Here is a 23,095-nt window from a genome sequence, read left to right on the forward strand (position 1 = left end):
GCTGCGGGCAGGTGCACCTGGCGGGCAGGGCACACCGTAATGTACGCCGCGGCTCGCTGTGAGTCGTTAGGGAACTTTTTCAGTTGAGCGCGGGGGTTTTAAAGGTAGCAAAACGTGTTTCATAATTGAAATCGTGTGGATGTAGTTGACAGGCTATGTAATCAGTTGTACGAAACTACTGCGTTTCCTCGCTCCAGCGCGAAACGCTGGCCGCGGTGCGAGGGTCTCGCATCGCATCTCCCGCGGCTCATGGAGCGACTCAGCTGTCAGCGGGTTTTTCGCGAAGGGCCGAGAGCTCCAGGAGCGCCCAGCGCCTCGTCTGCCGCTGCGCTTCCAGGGGGATGTAAAGCTAGGCATTCCCACGCTGCCTTAACTAACCTTCCAGAGGGAATCAAAGTCACGCACTAGGGGCTTTGTAGTTGCATCAAAGAGTACGTTTTCCTCTCGGTTCTTGAGAACGAACGTCAAAATAAAACACAGCGGTCCATAACATAGAAGTTACAAGTGGAGATTCAAGAGATGTTGTAGGTACTTGTTGTTCCAAAGCTATAAACATTTCCTGTGGAGGAGCGAGGACCGTGACATGGGGAAAGCTAAGCAAGTGAATAAAGGTCCACTAAGTCTCATAACAGGGTATTTATTCAGTCTGTTTTATACAGCAGGCAGTCCCAAGGACGAGTCTGGTATCAGACTCAGGGTGCTGTTCTGGCCATAAATTCTGTTCATAAGCGATGTGATTTACAGACTAAGAATTTTATGTTGCTATTTGTCATGTGCACTATCCAGCTGGTGATGCAGTAAACTTTAAACCCTGGGTTTTTTGTTTGTATAATAATAGGTTCTTTTTTATTGAGTCACCCTATGACAATGTAATAGGGGAGATATTGTAGTATAAACCATACATTTTCCATGAAGTTCTGTTTTTCCTCAGTTTATCAAACACTAAAGTATTAAGGTCAAACAAATGTCTCAAGTGTATTTTGTTCTAGGTGTTAGTCTTCTGTGCAGGGCATAAAATATATGTACATTTTGTGTTTTCTTATGTTGAACAAGAGAGTGAAATTATAATACAGTACAATATAGTTAAAAATGTGTTATAACAGCTTATAAGGAACGAGAAGAACGAAATAGTGTAGATATTGGAAATACACTGCATTCATTGTATCACCTCTTTTTAATGGGGCACTCTTAATCTCGTCAGTTTTAACCTCTTAGTTTCAAGCACAGTGAGGGACTGAGCACTGTCTAATCTTGCTGGACAGTGTGGTGAAGTGAGTACTCTGTGGAAATACTCTTCAGATCCAACACAGAAACTTCACAGTACTGAAGTCGGAACCCTAATCCTGACTCTGTCACTGATTGTAAATGTTGTGACATTCAGCAACAATTTTTCTGTCTCTCTCAGAAGTAGGCTAATTGTTATCTAGCTCATGGGATTATTGTGTAAATTAATGTTTGTAGAAGAGCTGGGAGAGTGTCATATGAGGGATTTAAGATAGCTGCTTGTGCCTCCCTGTCAGTGCGCATGTTGATGTCCCTCGTGGGGACATATCCTATGTAGCCTATTGAAGCAAGATTTCTTTTTCTTTCTTTATTTTCCATTATTATTATAGAATAGGTTTATTGCCTTGAGTTCAACAGTTAAATTCTTTGCTTGATCTCTATCCAGATATGCATCTAGGAACTCTAACCTGACTTGCTAATAGCATTTATGAATCAGTTTCACGGAGAAAAGGTGGTGGAGGTAATCTGGTTTACCAGATTTCCAGGCAGCTCTGGAACATGGTTAGAAGAGCAGTTTTCTTACTGTTAAACAGATTCTCTACGGAAGATAATCTTGGATTCTGTTAGTGCTCCATTTAAGTTGAAAAACATCCTCAGGTTCTCATTTGAAGCTCTGTTTGTCATTAGAAAAGAGCAGTTGCTTTCTTTGGAACAAATGTTATAGCACTTCCAATAGCCTGATTTCCCACATTTAGAGTCCAAGATACAGAGCTAAGGTTAATATTATTATTCTATTAACTTAATTTTTTAAAAAAGTAGTTATCTACGTAGTCTTAAATACTTTCTTAGAATGCCAGTAATCAGAAACTGGGAAAAGGAGAGATTAAAGGGTAAAACACATTTTAGCAAAATAGTGAAAGCTAAGGAAAGAATATGTGATCACTGTGCAGTACAATGACGATTAGTAGAGAGGTCCCAATCTAGTTAGGGCAGTCTTGTAGAATATCTTGGTGTGTTTTTCAGTTGCTTAGTCATCATGTGGTTTTTAATTATTTGAGGGACATAGTTGCTTTGTTAGGAATGGATGGTGTATTAAATGAACTGTTCTGGATGGACAACAGTGTTTGAAAGAAGTTTGAAACCAGGCTCAGGACAAGTCAGGTGCCACTTGCATCATTTGGCTTCACTTTTTTAGTTGTGTTATTACTTGAGGATTTCAGTGTTTGTTTTCCAATTGTATGAAAAATAAACCAGGTTTGTAGCTCAGGCTGTTTCTGTGCTACTGGTCCCCATATAATTGTACTTTGTGACCTAACTGTGTAGTGTTATATAAATCTGTTTAACTTCTCATCCAGCTAGTAAAGAAATGGGATTACTCCTAGTTATTGTCTAGGTAACCGACTGTTTTCAATTACCCTTTCACTTTGGGCTTTGATACTGACCCCCTCTAATGAGACACTTTTTACCTCAATTTTCACTGACCTTTTCCTTCAGGAGAGTAGTTCTACCAAGCTGAGGTCACTCTTGGCCGCTTTTCCTCAGGATGAGGAACCTGTCTTGATGGCACAGCTCTCCAGAGCTCAGGTAGTTGCTTGCCCTTAATGGATGTAATTTGGATGCTAGGAAATGTGAGCGTTTGGATGTGCCAAGGTGTTAAACTGCAGATTTTGGGAAACTTACGGTCTCAGTCTTTTTCTACCCGGTATGTTTTCTGTTTCAACATATGTCACTGTTGCCAGATGTGCTACCTATGGCCTGTTATTCTGTGACAGTGTTGAAACAGATGATCTTGTCCATTCTCTTGGTTGTTCCTTATAGTCTTGCAAACCTTACTTTATGTACTTCAGCTGATAAAGCTTTGAACACTTTGCTTTGCAAGCTATTTCATAGATTACTTCATCAAAAAAATGTTCAAGTTTCGTTATTGCTCAACTTCTCTCCATGCCCATATATTTAGTTTACTTCTCTTTGCTTCTATGTTAACATCCAGCCTTACAGTTATTCTTATTTGGTCTGATAGAAAAGAAATGTAATCTCCTGAATTCTTGATGAACAACCTGTTGAAATTGGCTGTTTAGCCCATGCTAATGTCGTTATGTTCACGTTAAGCAACTTGGGCTTGCGCTTCAACACCACAAATGCAGGCACTTCATAGCTTGCAGGTCCTATCTTGAATGACCCAGGCAGCTCATACTCATCGTATTGTGGTTTCACCCCTTCTGGTTTCTGCATTCACTGCCCTTTCTGCATTTCTGCAGATGTGGAGAGGGCTTTTCTACCAGAGGGTGGCCCAAGGGTACAGGGATGAGAAATGTCAGGCTGCATACCTGCCCACATGTCCCCCTTTGCCTGCGATGGCTTGTAGCAGAGATGGGGCTGAGAGCTCTGACTTGACGACCTGGTCTACTTGTGAACACATGGCTTCTGCTGCCCAGCTCCAGTGGCTTCATCTCTACAGAGCCGAAGCATTTGAGTTTAATGAGGGCTGAATGGCATTTGCTGTGAGAATAGTGTGCAATGTGTATCATTGTTCTGAAGTTACCCAGGCTTCTGAGGGTTTGTGCTTCACAGGGATGCCCCAAGGACTTGCTCTGCTTGCATTTAGCACTTAGCCCGTTTAGCACTTAGCCCAGTACCACCCCTTAGTATACAGCACCTTTCTGTGTCATGTCCTTTTCATCTTCTGATGTCAGTAATCTTCTATCACGTTTGTCTCGTGTGGGTCTTTGGGAATGTCTTGCATGTTGGAGGTACACCACTAATACCAGCTTTGGGTTTATGCTTCTAAATCAGGACACCCATCATGAGTATCAAAAATAGATTTCTCTGGCTTCCTATAACGTTTTTTATGATGATGGATTCATTAAATATTTTTGTTTTCAGGTTCCAAGTAGGAGCTGCTGTTGAGGGTTGGGAGGGGAGAGCAGAACTCTGCAAGCATTGAACTTTTTGCTGTTATTTTCAAATAGTTGTTTTTTGGAAAACTGAGAATTAATATGAACTTTAGAGTAAGGAAGTGAGCAATACAAAGGCAAGTTGTATTCTAAAATAATTTAGATACATGGAATGGTTTTATTCTTCTAAATCTTTGTGAAATGCTATTGTGTTAATTACTCCAATATCCATGGTGGCATGTATATCTTAATAGTTGTAAATACTTTGTCTCCTAGTAGCTGGCACAAGGTTGACAAAACCCTTCTCTTAAGACAGAATGCAAGTACGGATTTTATGCAGCTGGCATTTTTTTTCCCAGTCATCGTTCTTGTTCTTAAAAGGCAATATAATAAAGTAGTTATCTACCGAGGATAAAATCTTGACTGCTTATGTAAGAAAACCAAAATCTTTCTTGACTTTACAGGACTGCTTTTTGTGGAGACTCTATCTGAAATATGTCAAATGAGAAACTGTATTTTACTGTGCATTTGGAAAGTAGATTAATAAAGTATAGTGGGCCAATTGGCTGATGATAACTAGTGCTCCAAAGTAACTCATTTAATTATGTGCTTTACTTCTTGAGCTGAAATCTAGTTATGAAATTGTTTATTCCTATGTGACTTTATTTAGGTCTCGAAAACTTAGCTGAAACAAAATTCGCCATAATAAATTCTGATTAAATGGGAATATTTAGGCCTTAAAACAGTTAGACTTGTAATTTAATTTGCTTGACTGCCATTATAAAGAGTTTGGAGTTGGAAAGCATCTCCATTATGCTTCTCTGTCCATCATATTACATGACACAATAAATATGCAATATTCTATTCTATAGAAACTCATCAAATGTTTGCCAGACAAGAAGCCAAGTTGCTTTAGTTGAATATTTATATCTGATCTTCAGTCAGAGGTGTGCCCTGGTCTTGACCCTTCCTCTGTGTGCTAATATGTAGAATCAGCAATTTTCTTTGATTTAGGAGAAGTTTAGGGTGTTGCCTCCAAAAAGGTTGTCTGAAAAATTCAAAATTTGCACGTGCTTGTTGTTAACCTGTGGGCATGTGATTAATACTGGCTTTTTGCAGCTTTGTGAGCAAGCTTTGTGTATCTGGGCAGGAGGAAAAAACCCACTTTCTTATTTTGTTTCTGCTCTCAAGTGGGACAAAACCAGTATAATACAGCTCCTTAGTGATTTTCATTCCTAATGCAAATATGTTGACCCATTCCCCAAGTTACAAATGCATATTCATTCTGTTGTGTGTGTATTCATACAGTGATTTGCTTTCAAGCAGTGATTTGCTTTCAAGCAAACATTACATAGCATATGTTTTCATCTCAAGTATTTGTGGAGTATCTGTAGAACTAAACTAACTATTCCAAAGAGATCTCAACAACTTACTGGTGTTTCCAACTAGAAACATCTCTAACTGCATTTTACCTGTGCCTTGCTATTACTCTGGTCCCTACTTCTTGAGGCATGTCCCTAAATCCCAGCTATGACCTATATGAATGAAACCCCCCAGGTCCAAAACAGACTGTAAAGCAGGACTGTGATGAAGAGAACAACTGGACTGTGGCCATCTATGGGATTTGGTTGGGATTTGTTTGCTTGGTTTTTTACTGTATCTCATCAAGGAGCTTAACAGTCATTGCCCCCCCCATGATCTTAAGATAACTTAAAGCAATGAGTTTATGTCCTCAGCTGGTTTTTCCCAGCTAGGTGTAGTGGCGATTAGGTCACCATTTTTTTCTAGAAACACGGTGCTCTTTTTGCAGTGTACCAAGAAAGGAGAGGTTTACAGAGTGATGATTCCTCCAAAATTGCCTGCTTCAGTCCTTCAGATCTGTAAAATGAAGGATGTATTTATGAAATAGGTGGTAGGCAGATGATGCGATTCCTTATTCATCTGGGCTCGTGTTAGGCCTACCTTAAGTTCCTTTGAATTAAAAACCCTCAACTTTCTGCAGGGCACTCTAGCGCTGGTGTGGCTGTTAGTTCTTTCCTGCTGTGGGGAGGGTTGCACCAATGATCGATATATCCCATGAGGCATCATTTCTCACCTTCCATGCTGCAGTGCCCCACAACCACGACTTGGATGTCTTGCTGCTTTTGGCATGGGGGCTGTCCCTGGAAGCTGGAGCCATAGTAGTGGCAGATGTGGAGTGATGGTGCACACCCAACTTGAGGACTAATGGGTCATCCTACTCTTTTTTTAGACAGAAAAGTCATGAGTGCTGAGTCCTACAATGCACTCTGTTGCCTGCTTCAATTTGTTTTTTTCAAAAAATTAGTCATTGCCTGTTACCCTTTCACCTCCTTCTCTGCAACAGCAGCAGAACAGAACACTGGAGTACTGCAGCATCCCTTTATATTTGGTTATGAGGTACTGCATGTGTTCAACTACTACAAATAACAATACTTTCACAATAACATTTTGGCACTACAAGAGTGTGAGCACTCTCTTTGTTTCAGGAAATTGTGTTATCTAAGGAAAAGCTAAAATTAGAAGTGATATGGGGAGGGTTGTGAGTGGGTTTTTTTTGTTTGTTTTGGCTTTTGGTTTGTTTGTTGGTTGGGTTTTTGTCATGGGGTTGTTTTTTTTTATTTTAACTGAGTGGCTCCTTAATGGATGAATCATGTGGGTGTAACTTATGGCACTTGATAGCAAGCAGTCTGTCTGAAGGTATATGTGTAATAAGATTACCAGGATCATTTGGAAACTATTTGGAACTACTGAAACATGAACTTAATCTATTGTAAATATTTGTTACTCATTATCTAATATATCAAAATGTATTTGGTTAGACGTAGGCAAATGAAGGGAAGATACAAGGTGCAAGTTTTGAACAATGGGTTACTCAGCATTGGAAGAGCTGCAGATGCAGTTCATGGAATGAATATTTTCTGTAAAAACAAGTATTTTCTTGGAAAGTAATTTTCCAGAGCACAGGGGAAACAAGCTGGTGTTCTAGTTTTAGTTAGACTAAAATGAAGGGATTGGGTTGAGAATTGTCAAAACATTTGGAGGCTGTTGAAACATTTTAGATTTGGCTTCATTTTAATAAGCTTTCCTGTGTTGCATATCATTGTTAATTGAAAACTGAATGTTTTAAATTTAATTTGAATGAGACTTAAATACTCATTAGTCGCTATTTAATGTATAGATTTCTTTCTTTCTTTTGTGGTGTTTGACTCAATTGGGCTTTTTTCCAGATATTCTTTGTTTTACTGAAAGCCACGAGACACATACATGAATCTGGTTTGGTGGCTTGACCTCAATCAAGTTGCTGTCTTCCTTTCAGGAGGAATGTTTAAGTTTATCTGCTAAACAAAAATATTAGATATTCCTTTTACACTAGTCATGAGGCCCTCGACACTTGAGGCCTTGAACTCAAAACAGTCCCCATCTTTCAAAAACTGCAGTTGCTTAAGCAAGTTACCAGGTCTCATGAAAATACTTAGTTGTCTTTGGTTTGGGTTAGGCAGGAAGTGTGACTCGGTGATCACAAAGGTCCTGTCTAGCTTTGGTAATGTGAACAGCTTTTTAAAGACAGTAGTATAATTGAAAACATAGCAATAAAGGCTCTCCATAACCCATGGCCCACCTCACTGACTCCTGATATGACAAACCAGAAAGTCAAGACATGGAAGAGATGAAAATAGCATGTTGCAGAATTTCTAACTTGTTCTCAAAGGATTGATAATTTCAGAGTCACGTTCTTGAAAACCTGCCTATGTATGGTGAGAGATAGAAATGTTTACCTTTCCCAGGAAAGCTGTTACTTTAAGTAACAGATATAGTAATATCTTGAAATATAGTCATCCCAGGTACATGTGGCCTAGTACATGTGTTATCTTTAGGTAATCAGCTTCTGAATCCCTTACATATATATATATTATTTAATATATAGAAGGTGTTTTGCTGAATGACTTCAGCATTAAGAAGCCAGTACAATGACTTGAACAAGTTGCATGAAATCTTAAAAATCTGCCCTATTTTCCCTAAAAGGGAAAGCTGGTGCTAATTTATAATGTCAGAGGCCTTATGAACTTTTTTAATCTGCATGGGAAAAATCCATTAAGAGCTGATAATTTTGATGCAAGTTGTCTAATGACACAATTTTTAACCATTCTAACATTTAACCTTTAACATTTTAACATTTAACTACTTTTACACCAAGTTACTGTATAGTAGTTTTCCTTTCAGATATAGTCATGTGCTTATAAGATAAATATTTGCTTAGGTAATAAGCTGAAGGCAGTATGAAGTAGGGTGGTTATTAGGCAGCTTTTATAAAGGTGGTGGAAGTACGCTTTAAAGAACATTCCTTGTATTTTGTTTCACTATTAGCATATCTAAGGTATCTAAGCATATCTACTGCCATAAAAAGGTACTTAAACTCTTGGTATCACAGTTGTAGTCGTTTGCGCTTGCATTTGTATGATAAACTACAAAGCAACCCTATTCAGTCATTGTGTTTGGGACATTCTCATGGCTGGAGTGGGTCTTCAAGCCCTGTCCATTCACAATTGTATCACCCTCTCTGCCAGTAAATTCTTGGTGTTATTGGGTACTTGTTGTCACAATACTTCAAAGATCTTTGTGGCATTAGCAAACCCACCCCGCTCTGTATTTCTACATTTGTAAACGGGCTATGTTGCCAGGAATGTGCCAAACTTTCAGCCGTCTGGGTAAGTTGTATCCAAAACTTGTTACAAATACCAGAATGTCTTCTGAAGTGATGTGTCCTTGTTCCTGGTTAGATTTTTATATGCCATTATGATGAAATAACACTGTCTTTAGCTGATAGCAGTGACAATATCTTCAGACTCCTAGGTATTTATGGAGAGTATTGACTTAAAGCTGATAGGAAGTTTTCTTAGAACAGAAATGTTTTTTGAATGATCTGTGGAATGTCAGCATCATACATAGATGTGTGAGAAGAAATTCTATGTTAAGTGGCTTTATCATGCCATGATTCCTTAGGCAGTGTTGACCAATTGTATCTACACTCCACTCTTTTGAAGCTCTCAGTTGCCTCCAGTGTGTTTCACAACCTGTGAGAGAAGATTGGAAATTGGTGAAAATGCTTTTGGTATTTTTGCTGTAGAGCTTCTACCAGATGATTCTTCTGGAAAAGCTGCATTTGTATAATTCACTGAAGGGGGAGAACATTTAGGAAGGGGTGAGCATTTTGGAATAACCTCTGTGTGTTGCCTTCATCAGAAGAGAAGAGCTGTCTTTGGAGGAGAAGTGGGGCTTTGCTTACTGCTGGCTTTTAACTGTCCCTGGGTTTTCCCATTCCTCCTTAAAGAGTACCTTCATTGCAAAGAAATTCCACAACAAATGTGGCTCTTGGTTTACTTCTTCCAGTTATCCCCATATTGACCTGGGAGGCCTATTTCCCATTATCCTTTAAGCTGTCTCATGTACATTGGAGAATGCAGAGAGTTGGCATTTGCCAGTTCTTGCACATGAGATGGGTAACATTTGCTTGCAGAGGAGGAAACCAATACCCCATCTAGCCAAGACAGATGATGGTGCTTAACAGAATAGCATTACTTAAACTTTTTAGGAAAGGTAGATATCTGGGGATGTTGACCCCCTTTATTGCTTAATGCAGCGCTTTTATGTGCATGATTAGGAGGAAGATTTCTCATTTGACTGAGGGAATATTAGCTTGTCTCAGCTGCGGGTGGGCTGTTTTTGTGCTGCAGCTGTAAGATTATCAGTTAATAACTCCAGCTCTTCGTTTTTCCCCTGTAAATGATTTGAAAGATGTGTTTATTGCCATTACTAATCAAAGGGACATTTTTATGGGAACATCCTTTCTGTACTCAAGTTGTCTTAATGCTTCTACTGGATTTACGTAACAGCAAAGCTGTATTTATGTTCCCAATGATTCACAAAAGGGGACTATCCCGTTTGTTTAGGCATGTGCCAACTTGAAAATGAAATAGAAGCAAGTGCAGATATCTTGAGGGAAACTTAATACTGGTGTTTCGAAACAGCCATTATTTCCCATTTAAGAAAAATTACCCCCCCAACCCTACTTTTGTTTGTCAACTGCGCGACTGGCCCGAACAAAGCCTCTTTGGCATTGGGACCTGGGCCAAAGCACAGTGAAGCTGAATAAAATCATGTTTTGGATTCTGTCTCTTGAGCTTGCTCACCACTCTCAGTAGAGCTGGCTGTGAAAGCTGTGTCTGGTTGCTGACCTGGCTGCTGAACAGCAGCTTCAGCAAGTGGTTCTGGCCTCTGCAGCTGCTTCTCCTGTCTTCTTTCCCCTCCATACCCTCTCTGGCAGCCCTTCTCACTCGACCCTGGTTCTTTGTCCTGCTGGGGAGTGGGGACATTGGGTTGGTAATGTAGCATGGACCGTGTGACTGATACTGTCGTTATCCTTGCTCCTCTGTCTGGAAAACTGGGATGGTAGAATATCCTTCCTTCCACCCTTTGTGTGTCTTATTTATTTAGACTGCAAACTTTTTAAAGTAGGAACTTTCTATGCCTAACACAATGCTGTAGATATGTTGGCAAGAAACTTGTGTGACAAACCTAACTTGAAAATACTTTAACAGGGGGTTGTTGAATGGAAGGAGTTTGGTTATCTGTCACTCTTATATTACCTGGTTAATTGCTTTCTTTACTGCACCACTCTATATTATCCCTCAATATGTAGGTTACACCCACATGCTGACAGGTGACCTTACACCTTGGTTTGCTTCACCTTTGAATTTGTCCCTCCCATCTTATAAGATTCATGTGCAATTTAGATGCCCCAAGCAATTAATGAATGGGGTGGTGGTGGTGGTAGGGGATTGCAATGCCCTGAAAGTGCCTGGGAGATGATAAAATCCCTCATTCTTTCAGATTTCTTCACGAGCAGGCAGATGAGCAACTCATGGGGCAGTGGGAATGAAAAGGAGTGTTTCGCAGTCACACCAAAACCAGGCTTTTCTGCAGATGGGGATTTCAGCAGGGCTTCAGCCAGCAATCATTTGCTCTCAATTTCTTTGAACTGAGAGTTGTAAGGAAGTAGAGTGATGCTGATATACAGGGTTAATGTGACATGGGTTTAGAGGTCAGCATATGCAACCTCCTTCACACAGACTGCATAGACTGAAGCCTGTGGATCTTCATTCAGTTAAGGCTTCCCCTGTGTACGTGTGGCAGGATGGACCTGAAGATGAAGCAGGCACATTCTTCAGTGTAAAGGAGAAACAATGAGAAAAAGCTCAACATTTTATACAGGTTTCTGTTGGCAGCATTGCATACTGTATGTGCAGGCCCTGAAGAAGATAATGCAAGAAGCTGTGTTATCTGTATAGCACCACTTCTTTCCTTTTGCCCACCAAATTTTAGGACAACATCCCCTGCCCCCCAAACCTAAATGTCACCATAAACACAGTGTAACTAAATTCCAGCTTCTCTAAAATCAAGTACAAAGCAACGAACCACAGTGATTAGCACTGTTGCTTTCTGGCGCTTTAAGAAAATCTATTTTAAAGGAGGCAGATGGCAGCAAGTGGTGCTTATTCAAAAAGTCTTGACTTTTCAGTGCTCTTCCAGCCTGGGGAATAAAATGAGCAGGGGTCAAAGTCTGCATTGCAAGTCACAGTAAGGATTTCAGGTGCAGTGATGGCTAAGGTGGAACAGAAGTCCACCTAAAGGCAGAGATGAAAGTGGAAGAGTGCCCGCGGCCTGACCTGTTCAAACCTTTAAGAAATCATGCCAATGTGAAGTCATTATAGAGCATTCCTTTGGAAGGAGTCATGTGATTAGTGCAGTGCAAACATAAAATGATTTCACGTTTTATTGCCTTTTGAGTAGGTTACAGCTGTGGACTGAGCCTACCAAGTTGTTTGTACATTGAGATGTGTGCTCCAGTTGGTTGTGTTTCTTAGTTTCTGTTTGTACCTTATTTAAGAGATGGAGCGCTCTGGCTTCTATAACAAAAAAACTCCAGCTCTGTAATGTCTAGAACTTTTACCAAAATTGTGTTCAGTTCCTGCCTGAGACCTCTGGGTACTGGTTTGTGAAAATATCTTTGAGGAAAATATGATGTAAACTGTGTGTAGTATGAACCTTTACCCCTCTTAAAAGGGAGTTTCATGATTGTTGGGTTCTGCTTCTCTCAGCTGGTGGATTAAGCAAATGAAATGGTCAAACACCTCGTAAGGTATGAGGAAAGCAGAGCAAGCATCTGTTCTTATACTGTTAGTTGTGTAGGAAGTCAGTTCTGATTCACAGTTGTAAGAAGGAAATATTTGGTGGGAAGATCTATTTCAGTGTGCTCTGTTTTGAAAATATTTAGTTTGCCTACATACCAGGAGCTGTTTTAGGACACACAGTGAAGCTGTGGAACATGAAATCACTGTACTGAAGGAAAATAAAGAGAAGGCCTCAACTTAGAGGTATATCTCCCCCTCCACCTTGGAGGAAGTAAATGCTTTATTGATTGTGGTGGTAGATATATTATAATTTGTTGTAGTTGAACACAAATTATATCTAGAAAGTCTGGAGAAGGATTTTGGCTAGGTGAACTGCTTGGAAATGCAGTTGTAAAAAGAAATTTTAATAGACAATGAGACAGTGGTTAGGTAAATTATTCTCTTCTAGCTTGTTTTCTTAAAGAATCAAGGTTTACATGGTTACAGTGTGTCTCTGTCTCTGTTTTTGACAGAGCTGTAAATATCTCAAGGGTATTAAATACCTAGGAATAGGAATTGTAATGGCTTCAGGGAAAGGCTGCAGTGCAAGTGTGTTCCCCTGTAGAGATGAGAGACTTTCTATGGCTGAAGAAGTCCGGGTGCCAGCCAGCCGCGTGCTTGCAGCTTGTGGTGCCATAGGTACCGGGATCCACCATGAATCTGCAGAACCTGGAGATACGTGGTTCCCTTGTTGGCACGACAGCTTGCTGCTTTTGTGGTGTGGTTCACTGGTTAACCCTCATGGTGTTTTAAAAACTTACCATGAGATATTTGCCTTGCTGTTTCATAGAAATAGATACAGATGAAATGCTGTTCCTTACTCCAGGCATTTCCGAGTGTTTCAGTGTGTTTAGTTAGACTTTACTGGTGTTGGATGAAGAAACTGCTGTGCAACTATGATTAATACTAACACTCAATACTGTGGAGTGTTTTACACTGGCCACATTAAAACCACCAGTGAATGCTTGACTCAGGACCTGAGAAGTGCGGCTGGACTTCTTTCTGCTGGACAGGAATTGCTGATTTCACCTGGAGAAACAACTGCACTTCTCAACACCTATAACTCTAGATCCGGCTGTAGAAAGATCTGTTTTGGTTGGAGGGGCCCAACTGTGTGGTGTTGATTGTCAGGGTCATGATTAATTTTGGGCATTGTTATACTGGCAGTAACAATGAAGGCATTGTCACCACTAACATTTTCACTTTCCTGTGTTGTTGCGGTGCCTGTTTAATTATTTTTGCAAAAGCGGTAAGTTGTGGGAAACTTTTCATGTGCAAACCGTGTGGAAGGTGGGAATCTCTTGTTAAGAGCTGCGTATGTTTGCTGTTCCCATAAGCAATGGTAATGATGAAAACTTCTTAAATCGGTTTCGTTGGCGTTGGCAGTCGGTATCTACTGGAGATCTCTTATACTTCTCAAAAATCACTTCCCCGAGTCAAGGCAGTACTACTGTTTGGTTTTTGTTTGTATTATGTATTTGCTGGAAGGAGAGTGCTATTGTGTGTTTTTTGAGGGTGATTACAAACATAAAATAGATTCTCTTGAGAACGCTTTGTCTACTCTCATCACAATTGGTAATTGTTTTGCGTTGTGTAAGACCTTGCATGCTGTGCTTCTTACTTGGCAGCATGTGTGTGTGAACCTCAAAATGGATTTCCACCTCCAGCATCTTATCATTGATGTTTTAAAGGTGAATCCTGGAACAAAGCATGAAACTTCTCTGAACTCATGTATTGCTAGACGGTGAATGTTTACCAGATTAAGGCCAATTTTTTTCAGTCATTTTGGAAACAAAGTTTGCTGCATTTTGATGGATGCCTTCTTCAAGCAGGACCTGGGCGAGGGAGTTCTCAAAAATGAAAAAAAAAAACCCCACCCCAAACCCAATTACTTTCAGCATGGAAGCAGACTAAAATTGTAGAGCTGTTTGTGAGGTGGGTGTCATCTTTTTGCTCCAAGTGCATTTTCAGAGGTCATTCCAAAATGCCAAGGGAAAAGGAATCCATTACCCTCAACATATCCTATTAGCAGAGTACCTTGAGGTAGAGATGGGCAAGATGCGTGGAAAAAATGAGGCTTCTGCCAAACGTTTTCTTTGTAGGTCACTTTATTGTAGTTGAAATTACAGGGAGTGTAAGAACAAGTGATCTATTTGCAAAGCCATGAAAACAAACCATTTACTACTTCTAACAAACGGTGGGCCAAAATATGCCTCAAATTTTAAAAATAAGTGAAAACTTGGCGAAAAGTAAGCCCCAGGTTTATCTGCATTTCATCAGGTACATGGCGTCCTGGAACGTAGCCCACTGGCAAAAACATGGGGAGTGTTATCCTTTGCAGCACTGGGAATGTTCTCTGCTGAATTTGGCGCCAATGACCGAGCTTTGCTTGTTAGCTGAAGTTCACACAGACTCCTTGCCAGGCCTGCCCAGAATGCTGTCTCCTCTGACTTCCTGTGGTCTTGCATAATATTTCCTTGCTTCTTGTATAACTGCGGCTCATTCTGGTCACTGCCCAGTTTATACGGTCGACTTTTTAAAAGGCCAGTCCTGCAAACGTGCGGCTGAGCCATGTCAGTGGCAGGAGGTGTCCCAGCGGTGACGCTCATGGAAGTGTCCTTCCAGGGAGAAAGCGCCGGCAGCGGGGGCGTATGTCAGTGCTGACATGTCTGAAGGCAATAAAGTTGACTGCTGCAGCCCCGTGACGAGATAAGCATGAGGCACAACTTTGGATTGACTGCACCTTTTGAAATAAGTGCTGCTGTTGCTCTGATTTCTGTAACAAATATAGACATTAATTAAGTATGGAAGAGACAACACCGTGGGCAGTGGATCAATGAAGACACATTTTCAGAGCCCTGTAAAATGCTTATTATTGCTCACAGTCACTCAGTTAAAGGTCCGTACATTTGCCTTGAAAACATGCCCCAGGTATCCAGAGCATTAAAGACAATGATAGCAAGCCAAGGAATTTCAGAAAATAGTCTTTTCATTCTGCGGATTTTTTTTTTTTTTTTAACGCTTCCACATAAGTTGTTTCTGCAATTGTCTGTGATTAAAATAGGCATTAATTTTGCATTACTGTTGAAGCAAGTGTATTTATTGTTTACTATTTATTAGCCTGGATTGTTTGTATATGTGTTTTGAAAGTGAATTTCATAGCAGTTTGTGCTGTTTAACTGCATTTATGCTGATTGTTTTATGTTTGCACATGTACTTATACATAGAATGCTATGTGCAGTTACAGAGCTTTGACAGCAACACATTTTCAGAAAGATGCTTGTATAATACACACTTTCTAGAACCCCCTTTTAAATGCAGTTTTCAAACTGTTGCTCATGTTCTTTGGCAACCCTGTTCCTGGCATGGCTTTGAAAAGCTGAAGAGTAGAGATTACAAAACAGTCGCTTCAGTATGTTTGTAAACTTACTCAATAGTCTGTACTGATTTGTGCATTATAGTTCTCAGGTCATGTATGATCTTACAGTTAAATGGCGTCTTCTCTGAAAAACCAGAAGAGTAATTTTATGGGAAAGCATTAGAATTGACTTAGTTGTCACAGTTATGTGAGCTTCTGTTTAAATCATCTCATATAGTCATCATTTCCATGAATCCAGGTTATCCAGTTGTCATAGTAACTTTGACATAAAAAAATTCATGCTGCCTACACATGACTTCTTGAAACACTGTCTTTTAATCTGATTAGTTTAATGGAAAATAAATTTTTGTTGGTCAATGTGTGTTATGAGGCAGTTTTTCTGGTAATTTCAAAGTGGCTTATTACCTTGTATTCTTAGGAACAACGTTTTAATGACTACAGTCTAGCAATATAATGCTTGGAGAATTGTCAAAGTAATAGAGTGGTGATACTACTAACATCTAACAGACCATTTTATAGTATGGGGAATGCCAACACTCAGGGGGGGCATGTATGGGTTTGGAGTCCTGGATAAGCCATACAAATATGAACTGCATGGTAGAAGTGGACTGATGCTGGGCTGGACCTAAGTTTAGGCAAGATGTGTAAGAACTGCAAAAGGCATTGGGCTGAGCATTGCTTAATCAGCTGGAGAACACAGTTCACTGTTAAAAAAGACAAATTTTCTCTCTAAATGGAAGCGGTTAGTGATAAATGTTAGGACCTAACAATGTGTTTCTTTTAAAAAGTATTTGTCCCACCTGTGTAAATCACCAGAGGAGTTTTAAATTATTTCAGAAAAACTGTTTTGGCTTATGAAGTCATGCAGCTAGAAATTTACTCAGCATATAGTCTTATAAGGTTTAGAAACTCTCGTTCAAAATAGATGGGCTGAGTCTTAGTACTTGTTTCAGCAGTGTTACAAAGACACATGTGCTCTCTGAATCCAAATGCAGCCAAGTGTTGGAGAGGTCCACAGTCACATGGGTGTCTTGACTTTTCTTTTTGACTTTTCTTTTTTTCTTTGATGATTTAGAAATGTCCAAATTGGTACCGCAGAAGATTTAAAGGTTTAATCCTCAGCTGTACAGGCAGACATACCCACTGCATTCAGTGGGAATTTTGTCACAATAACATCTCAGGATTGTGCACTTGTATACATGTCTAAATATGGATCTTGGTCAAGTAAACAACCATGTAGCTGTACAGGGTAATCTGCTTTCAAAGCTGGGGAACACCCTGTGTCCCTTGTGTGGCTGAGTATATGGCCACATCTTGAGCTTCATGTGAGTTTGTGTTAAGGACACTGATCGCCCATCCACATGTGTCTTGCTGCAGGAGGAAAGTGATAGGTATCTCTGAAGGGTACAGCAGCCTCCGTCACTCTGCTTTTGGTGCAGTGAGATACTGCTCTCCTTTGAACGATGTGTTAGGGCAGATACACACTTTCAAAATGTCTGTGCTCACAGATAAAGACAGGAGGGAGCAGCTCGCCTAACACCAGTTATTTTCAGTCTACATGCCTGCCCCTTCCTGAAGCTGAAGAGCTGAATGGTTTCTCAGGCTGAACTTTTACAAGAGCAAGAACAAACTTCTTATCTAAGGAAGAGACTGTGTAAAGACCAACTGGAACCACCAGAAATGGCATTATGCTTACAGTGCTGAAAAGCATTAGAGTGTTTTTCATGATCTGCATTCTGCAGCTGGCAAAGTGGGCAACATCTGTAAACCTCTTTCATAGTTGTTGTGCAGAGGGGACTGAGAGACTTCTTATGTAGGTGTTGCATTTGAGACAGAGTTGCTAATATTTATTTTTAATTCTTGTAATTTTAATTATTTTTTTTGATGTAACTTGCCTAGAGGCTGTAGTCTGTCAGCAGGGAAAGCCAGTCTTGTGACATCACAGTAGAGCATGCTGCATCTTATGCAATATTGTGACTTGTATGCTGTCATTAGAGACCTGTGCAAATGAGGGAATGCTGTAGGTGTGTAGCAACCATTTTATTGTATGCTGTAAAATCTGGTTTCACTAAGTACTGAGAACCTCAGTAGTTTTGGAACAGCTTCTCCTACGGTGTGAAGTAGTAATTCAGTATACTTAGCCTCTTAGAGGATTTGTCTGATAACAACGAGTGCATTTGTATGTTTAAGTATGCCTAAAAAGCTTAAATGGATGTGGTTTGAAAAAGTGAAATGAAAGAACAGTAAAATTAACATTGAACCCCAGCACATGCTGTGTTGAGGAAGTATAGTCTTAGCCATATTGCAAAAAAATAGAGATCTGAAAAGCCCTCTGGTTGTCAGATCTGTCAGAACAAGCAGAAGTGAACAGTAAATGTTAACTGTTGCTTATAGTGTATTGGGTTTTGTTTGCGTTTTTCAAAGCCTTTGGGTATGATTGCGGTGGTGTGGGTATGGAATAAAAGTTATGAAAATTTACCTTCTTGAAACGTCAACACAAAATTCTCAGAATGATGACATCTTACACAGTTTTCACACTTCAGTTTCTCTAAACAGGAAAAAAATAATTTATTTCCTTTAATAAGTGTGGGAACGTTTTTGAGACAAAGGCAAAGAAAAGCTTAATGGGAGATTTAACAGAGGACAAGAGGTACACTTTTCTTTTGCTGGTATTAGTGTCCCTGCAGGCTTGGTGAGGTTGTCTTTTGGGTGGAGGTGGCATATACCTGGGGACTGGGAAGGGATCAAGGGGTTCTGCCCTTTCTGCTGAGCCGTGATCACCAACCAGCATGACTTTCTCCTGAGGAGACTGCTGTAGGTTACTGGCCCAATGGGAGGCCTGGCAGGACAGGACCATGAGCTGTTACGAAGGCTGATAAGCACTTTCAGGTCTTCAGTGTCATGCTGGCTTAGCAGACTGGTATGCAGTTTCAAGGGGTTTGGCTGAGGCTTGGGTATATGCTAGACTTCAGTCACCAAAAGCACCTGTAGCCACTAGAGGTTTGACAGAATAGACTTTCCTGGGGTTGGTGCTCAGGGGAAGGCTGAGAGGCAAGAAAGCTGGGAGAATATTTTAGGGAAGCATCCCTCTGCTTTCTGCGTCCTTCTCTAAGTCTGGCCAGTCTCTAAGTCTGTCTGTTGGTTGAAATGGGTTGATGGGAGGATGTTGGGCTACCTCGACATCTCGCCTTGCCTACCAGGGCTATTTCTGTGTATTCCTCTGTAGGCAAGGGTACACCAAGAGGGTAGAAAGGATTGATGAAGGGGCAAACCAGCTTTGCTTTCACTCTATCCAAATCGGCAGCAAGCCCCTCTCCCACTGATTTCAGTAGCCATACATCCTTTTTCACCAGACGTCTTATCATTGTATCTCTAACATTAATATGTGTATGAGTCAAGTTTTAGTTTGATGGTTAATAAATAAGAGCTCTTACAAAACAAGTATTTTGTTGCTTCTGCTTTGGTTTTTGTTTTGTTTTCTTTTCTCTAGGAAAACAAACATTTACTGCTAGCAACCATAATTATTCCATACCAATTATTCTGCCTTTTTTCCAAATGACATGTAGTTTTTTCCACAGCAAAGCACATTTTTACATACCCTTAGCACAACACCACCCTTGGCCTAATGCTGGGGGATTACAGAGATAAGATATCAGCCATGGCTAGCATCATCTCCTGATAAACTGGAACATTAGTAGAGTGCAGAGTTATAGCCTTGAAGGCAGAGAAAACAGTATTTAGGGCTCTTTGAAAGTCTTGTTTTAGGGATTGAATAGGAATCGTGAGCAAACAGATTTTTGCAAGGATTTATGGGGACACTGTTGTTAACTTTTGCAGTAATTATTGAACTTCTTTCTTGTTGCTTGAAAATTGGTGCTCTCATTTGTCACTGTTTAATCAATGGGGTGAAATACTCTGTAACAAATTGCAGCATGGGGAAATAGTAAGGTTGTCTATTTCAAGCAACATTTGAATACTGAAAACATAGGTAAAATGAAGGGTGAAGTTTAATGATTTAATAACAAGCTCCCCAGGACTGTGCCTTATGTCTGGAAGGCAGTAATTTGCATTTGCTTCCTGTAGGGCGACTTTACTGAGGAACTGAGGGCACTTAGCATATGCTGATGCAGAGACTCTTGTATTAGAAAGTATAAAGTCTGTGGTGGAGACTTGCAAGATGAAGGAGGAGGAGTGAAGCACTGACAGACAGGAGAGTGCTGGTGTAGGTAGGGAGTGAAGAAGAGAGGAGATGGTTATGCATCCTCCAAAAAGCTGGCAGTGGGACACCAGGATGGTTAGTGCAGGCAAATAAACTGTTTAGGAGAGGGATGTTTATGTGTTAGATAGAATTGCATATACAGCAAATAGCCTTAAATATATTTTGTGGTTACCACTACTTATATACAAAGCAAAACCCCATAATTATGGAGCTGTTCTTGTTTTTGAAACATCATCATGTGCTAAACAAGTTGTAGGCATTTGTTGGGCACAGTAATGTCAAAGATCACCTGAGTGTGAAAAACATAGGTTTTTGGGTACCAACTATATTCAAAAAACCAGCTGAAGCTAAATTCTTATTTGCATCATGTTACAAAGACTTCAACCTTCTTCAAGTATTTGACATTGGTTTCTGCAGGACCTACATGCCCACAGCAAATACTGCAGCGGTGAGTGGCTGGAGATGGGGCACCTGGTAGAGCAAGAGACTGATGGCCTCAGGCTCTTTGACACTTCCTTGATCTTGGTCAGGCTGTGCAGTATGTGCAACACCATCATTAATGTCCCTTTGTTCTTCCCCAATGCTGTATGAACAGCTTGGGGCAGAAAAATCTCCTTATGTTGAGCTTGCTGCTGATGACAATGTCTTGTGAAACTCAGAAGTTTCTCTTTTGCCTTTTTGACCATGCTGGTAGCTTTTTCTGAAACAATCTTCATTATATTGGTTCTTTCATTTTTCAAAGTGTTTCAAAAAATTCAAGGAAAAATGTGTTGGTTTTTTTTCTTGGGTCTTTTTTTGTTGGTTGGTTGTGGTTTTTTTAACTTTATTTTAATGTATTGCTTGATCTGAGACAGTTTTAGAAGAGTGAGTCCTAACTGCAGTTGGAATGGTGAGTTCTTAGACAGTTCAGCACACATTCAGCAGCCTGTGCACACTACCTGTGTCCCTGCTGTGTTTTAAGATAAATTATAGACATGGAATAGCATACCAGTCAGATGCCTAGCACAAGAGCCAAAGGCTTCAGCTTTGGTGAAGTGGCCAAGCTCTCACCAACTGTATGTCCTCAGGATTCCCCCAGCTTAGCCACAGGTTCTGAACTTGCTCCTGTGGTCCAACTTGCAGAGCTCACAATCCCAAATTACTCAAATTATTCATTGGACCTGTGCTCAAAACAATAAAATATTAGTACCTCCAAGTCCCTTTGTAAGGCTTAATAATAGATCATGAATCATTTTCATACATTAGGAAAAACTCTCACTATTTATAACAAAATGCCTATGTGTTTGCAGTAAAGGATTTGTTTTGTCATCCTTTCACAGCATGTTTTAAAGACTGCAAGAAGTGCTAATTTGTGCAGGCATGAGTACTAGTTGAGAACATGGCCATTTCGTGCTTTTGCCTGCCCTGCTTATGCCCTGTTCAGTACTAATGGGACTGTAGGGGATGTAAATGGCCACAGCACTTTTGCTGTTCTATATAAACTAAATTTGAGGAACTTTTAGTGTTTGTTATGCACAGTGAACCTCTGGGAAAGCTTCAGCCTTTGACCTCTGTAGTGGGTTATGACAGGGAAGATTCGTAAGCGCTTGATTTAGACTCATCTGTGGAAAGCTGGTTAAAAATATTAAACTACCATATTCTTCCTCCTCCCCCATCTCAGTAAAGGTCCTCCTAAAATACATGCTCTGTGACTTCATTTTTGTCATTACTTTGGGAGCCCTGTAGCAAAGCCTGCTTGTAAGGAAATGATTAAATTATGTTCATGTTTGTGCTTTAAAATTGCCTTGGTGGTAGTCCAAGAAGTATTTTCTTCCTCTTCCAAATTTCCATGTCCTTTAATATTAATCTATTTTCATCAATGTGACCTGTCCCAGCAGTAAAATTTGTTTGTAATTGGTCATGTAATGATTGCTGCAGGGACATAAAAGCTAAGCTAAATTTATCTGAGGCTTTTAAAAAACTTATTCTAAGAAAAATAAGGGTTTTATTAGAAAATGCAATGACATTTGACAGTACTGGGATATTTTGTTACAAAACTGAATAGTCAGTGAGGAAATTATGGTGGCAGATCTCTTTAATTTTGATTTTGCAAAGCTGAATATTATTTCTTTGAAATATTTTGTCATTAGCTTTTAATTTTGCATCATATGATAATAAAAGTTTATGCTCAGTTGTGGTGGCAGTTGCATACTGAACAACTGGAAATGGCACCTTTGAGGAAGAGCCCTTTTATGTGGTTTGTATATCACAAGTCAAAACCATCCCAAATATCTGGAATTAAAGGATTATTATTATCTCAAAGTATTTATTTTTATAATGATTATGCAAGTGGTCTTCGAAGCAAGCCAGAATATCTGGTTGTTAGTTCAGGCTTTGAAATTCTGGTTTGCTAATACAGCTTTTTTTTGTAAAGTCAAGGTGAAAGGATATCTCATGCAAAAACAGAAGTGACTCTATTACTTAGTGGAATGGTTATTACTAATGGCTATGACTTGCACTTTGAGAGCAGTTGATAATATTTTGTTGTTTTTCTTGCAAAATTGCTTGCAATCAAAGCTATTATATTATCGTTTAAGTGGAGAGACCACTGTTTGCCCAGAACAGCTGTGTAGCTACATTAGCTTCCATAAATAAATTTATTATTTAGATGAAAGTTATAAAACAATCTGTTTACCTCTACCGAAGTAAGTAGAATAGCTGACAACATTACTAAAAAAGAGATGAAGAGGAGCATTGGAACAACATAACATCCTCCAAGGGCTCTTGATGCATATTTAATCAAACACAACTTCTCTGTGGTTTTGTGGTCTCAAGAAAACTGGAAGGAAAGTACTATTTCACTCTTCAGCTGACTAGAAATGTAGTAATTTACTTGTTTAATATATTGATTCTCCATGATTGTCCTGAGATGTTTTTGGAAGCAGATAGAAATGAATGGAGGAAAAATTACACAATATAAAAATACAAAAACTTGCATTAACTGTGCGAAGAGAATAAAAGCATTAGCATGAAATCTGTTCTCCTTTAGAAACATGTATTGGTTAGAAACAGAGGTTTCCATGCCACATATGCTGAAAATGTGGTCTAAGAGCTTTAATTTGCCTTCGTCTGTCAGTGTTAATGGACAGAG

General features: G+C 39.8%; 1 protein-coding gene across 1 annotated transcript in view; it reads left to right on the plus strand.

The window, feature by feature from the left end:
• Positions 1 to 197: 197 nt before the first annotated feature.
• Positions 198 to 23,095, plus strand: part of EPAS1 (endothelial PAS domain protein 1) — a gene marked incomplete at its 5' end in the record, with an annotated part of 76,454 nt that continues 53,556 nt past the window's right edge. Inside the window, one exon of the mRNA XM_009085179.1 lies at positions 198 to 343. Coding sequence (XP_009083427.1) covers positions 198 to 343 — 146 coding nt within the window. The remainder of the gene's footprint in view (positions 344 to 23,095) is intronic.

This window comes from Acanthisitta chloris, unplaced genomic scaffold (genome assembly GCF_000695815.1).
Source record: "Acanthisitta chloris isolate BGI_N310 unplaced genomic scaffold, ASM69581v1 scaffold4772, whole genome shotgun sequence".
Classification (NCBI taxonomy): domain Eukaryota; kingdom Metazoa; phylum Chordata; class Aves; order Passeriformes; family Acanthisittidae; genus Acanthisitta; species Acanthisitta chloris.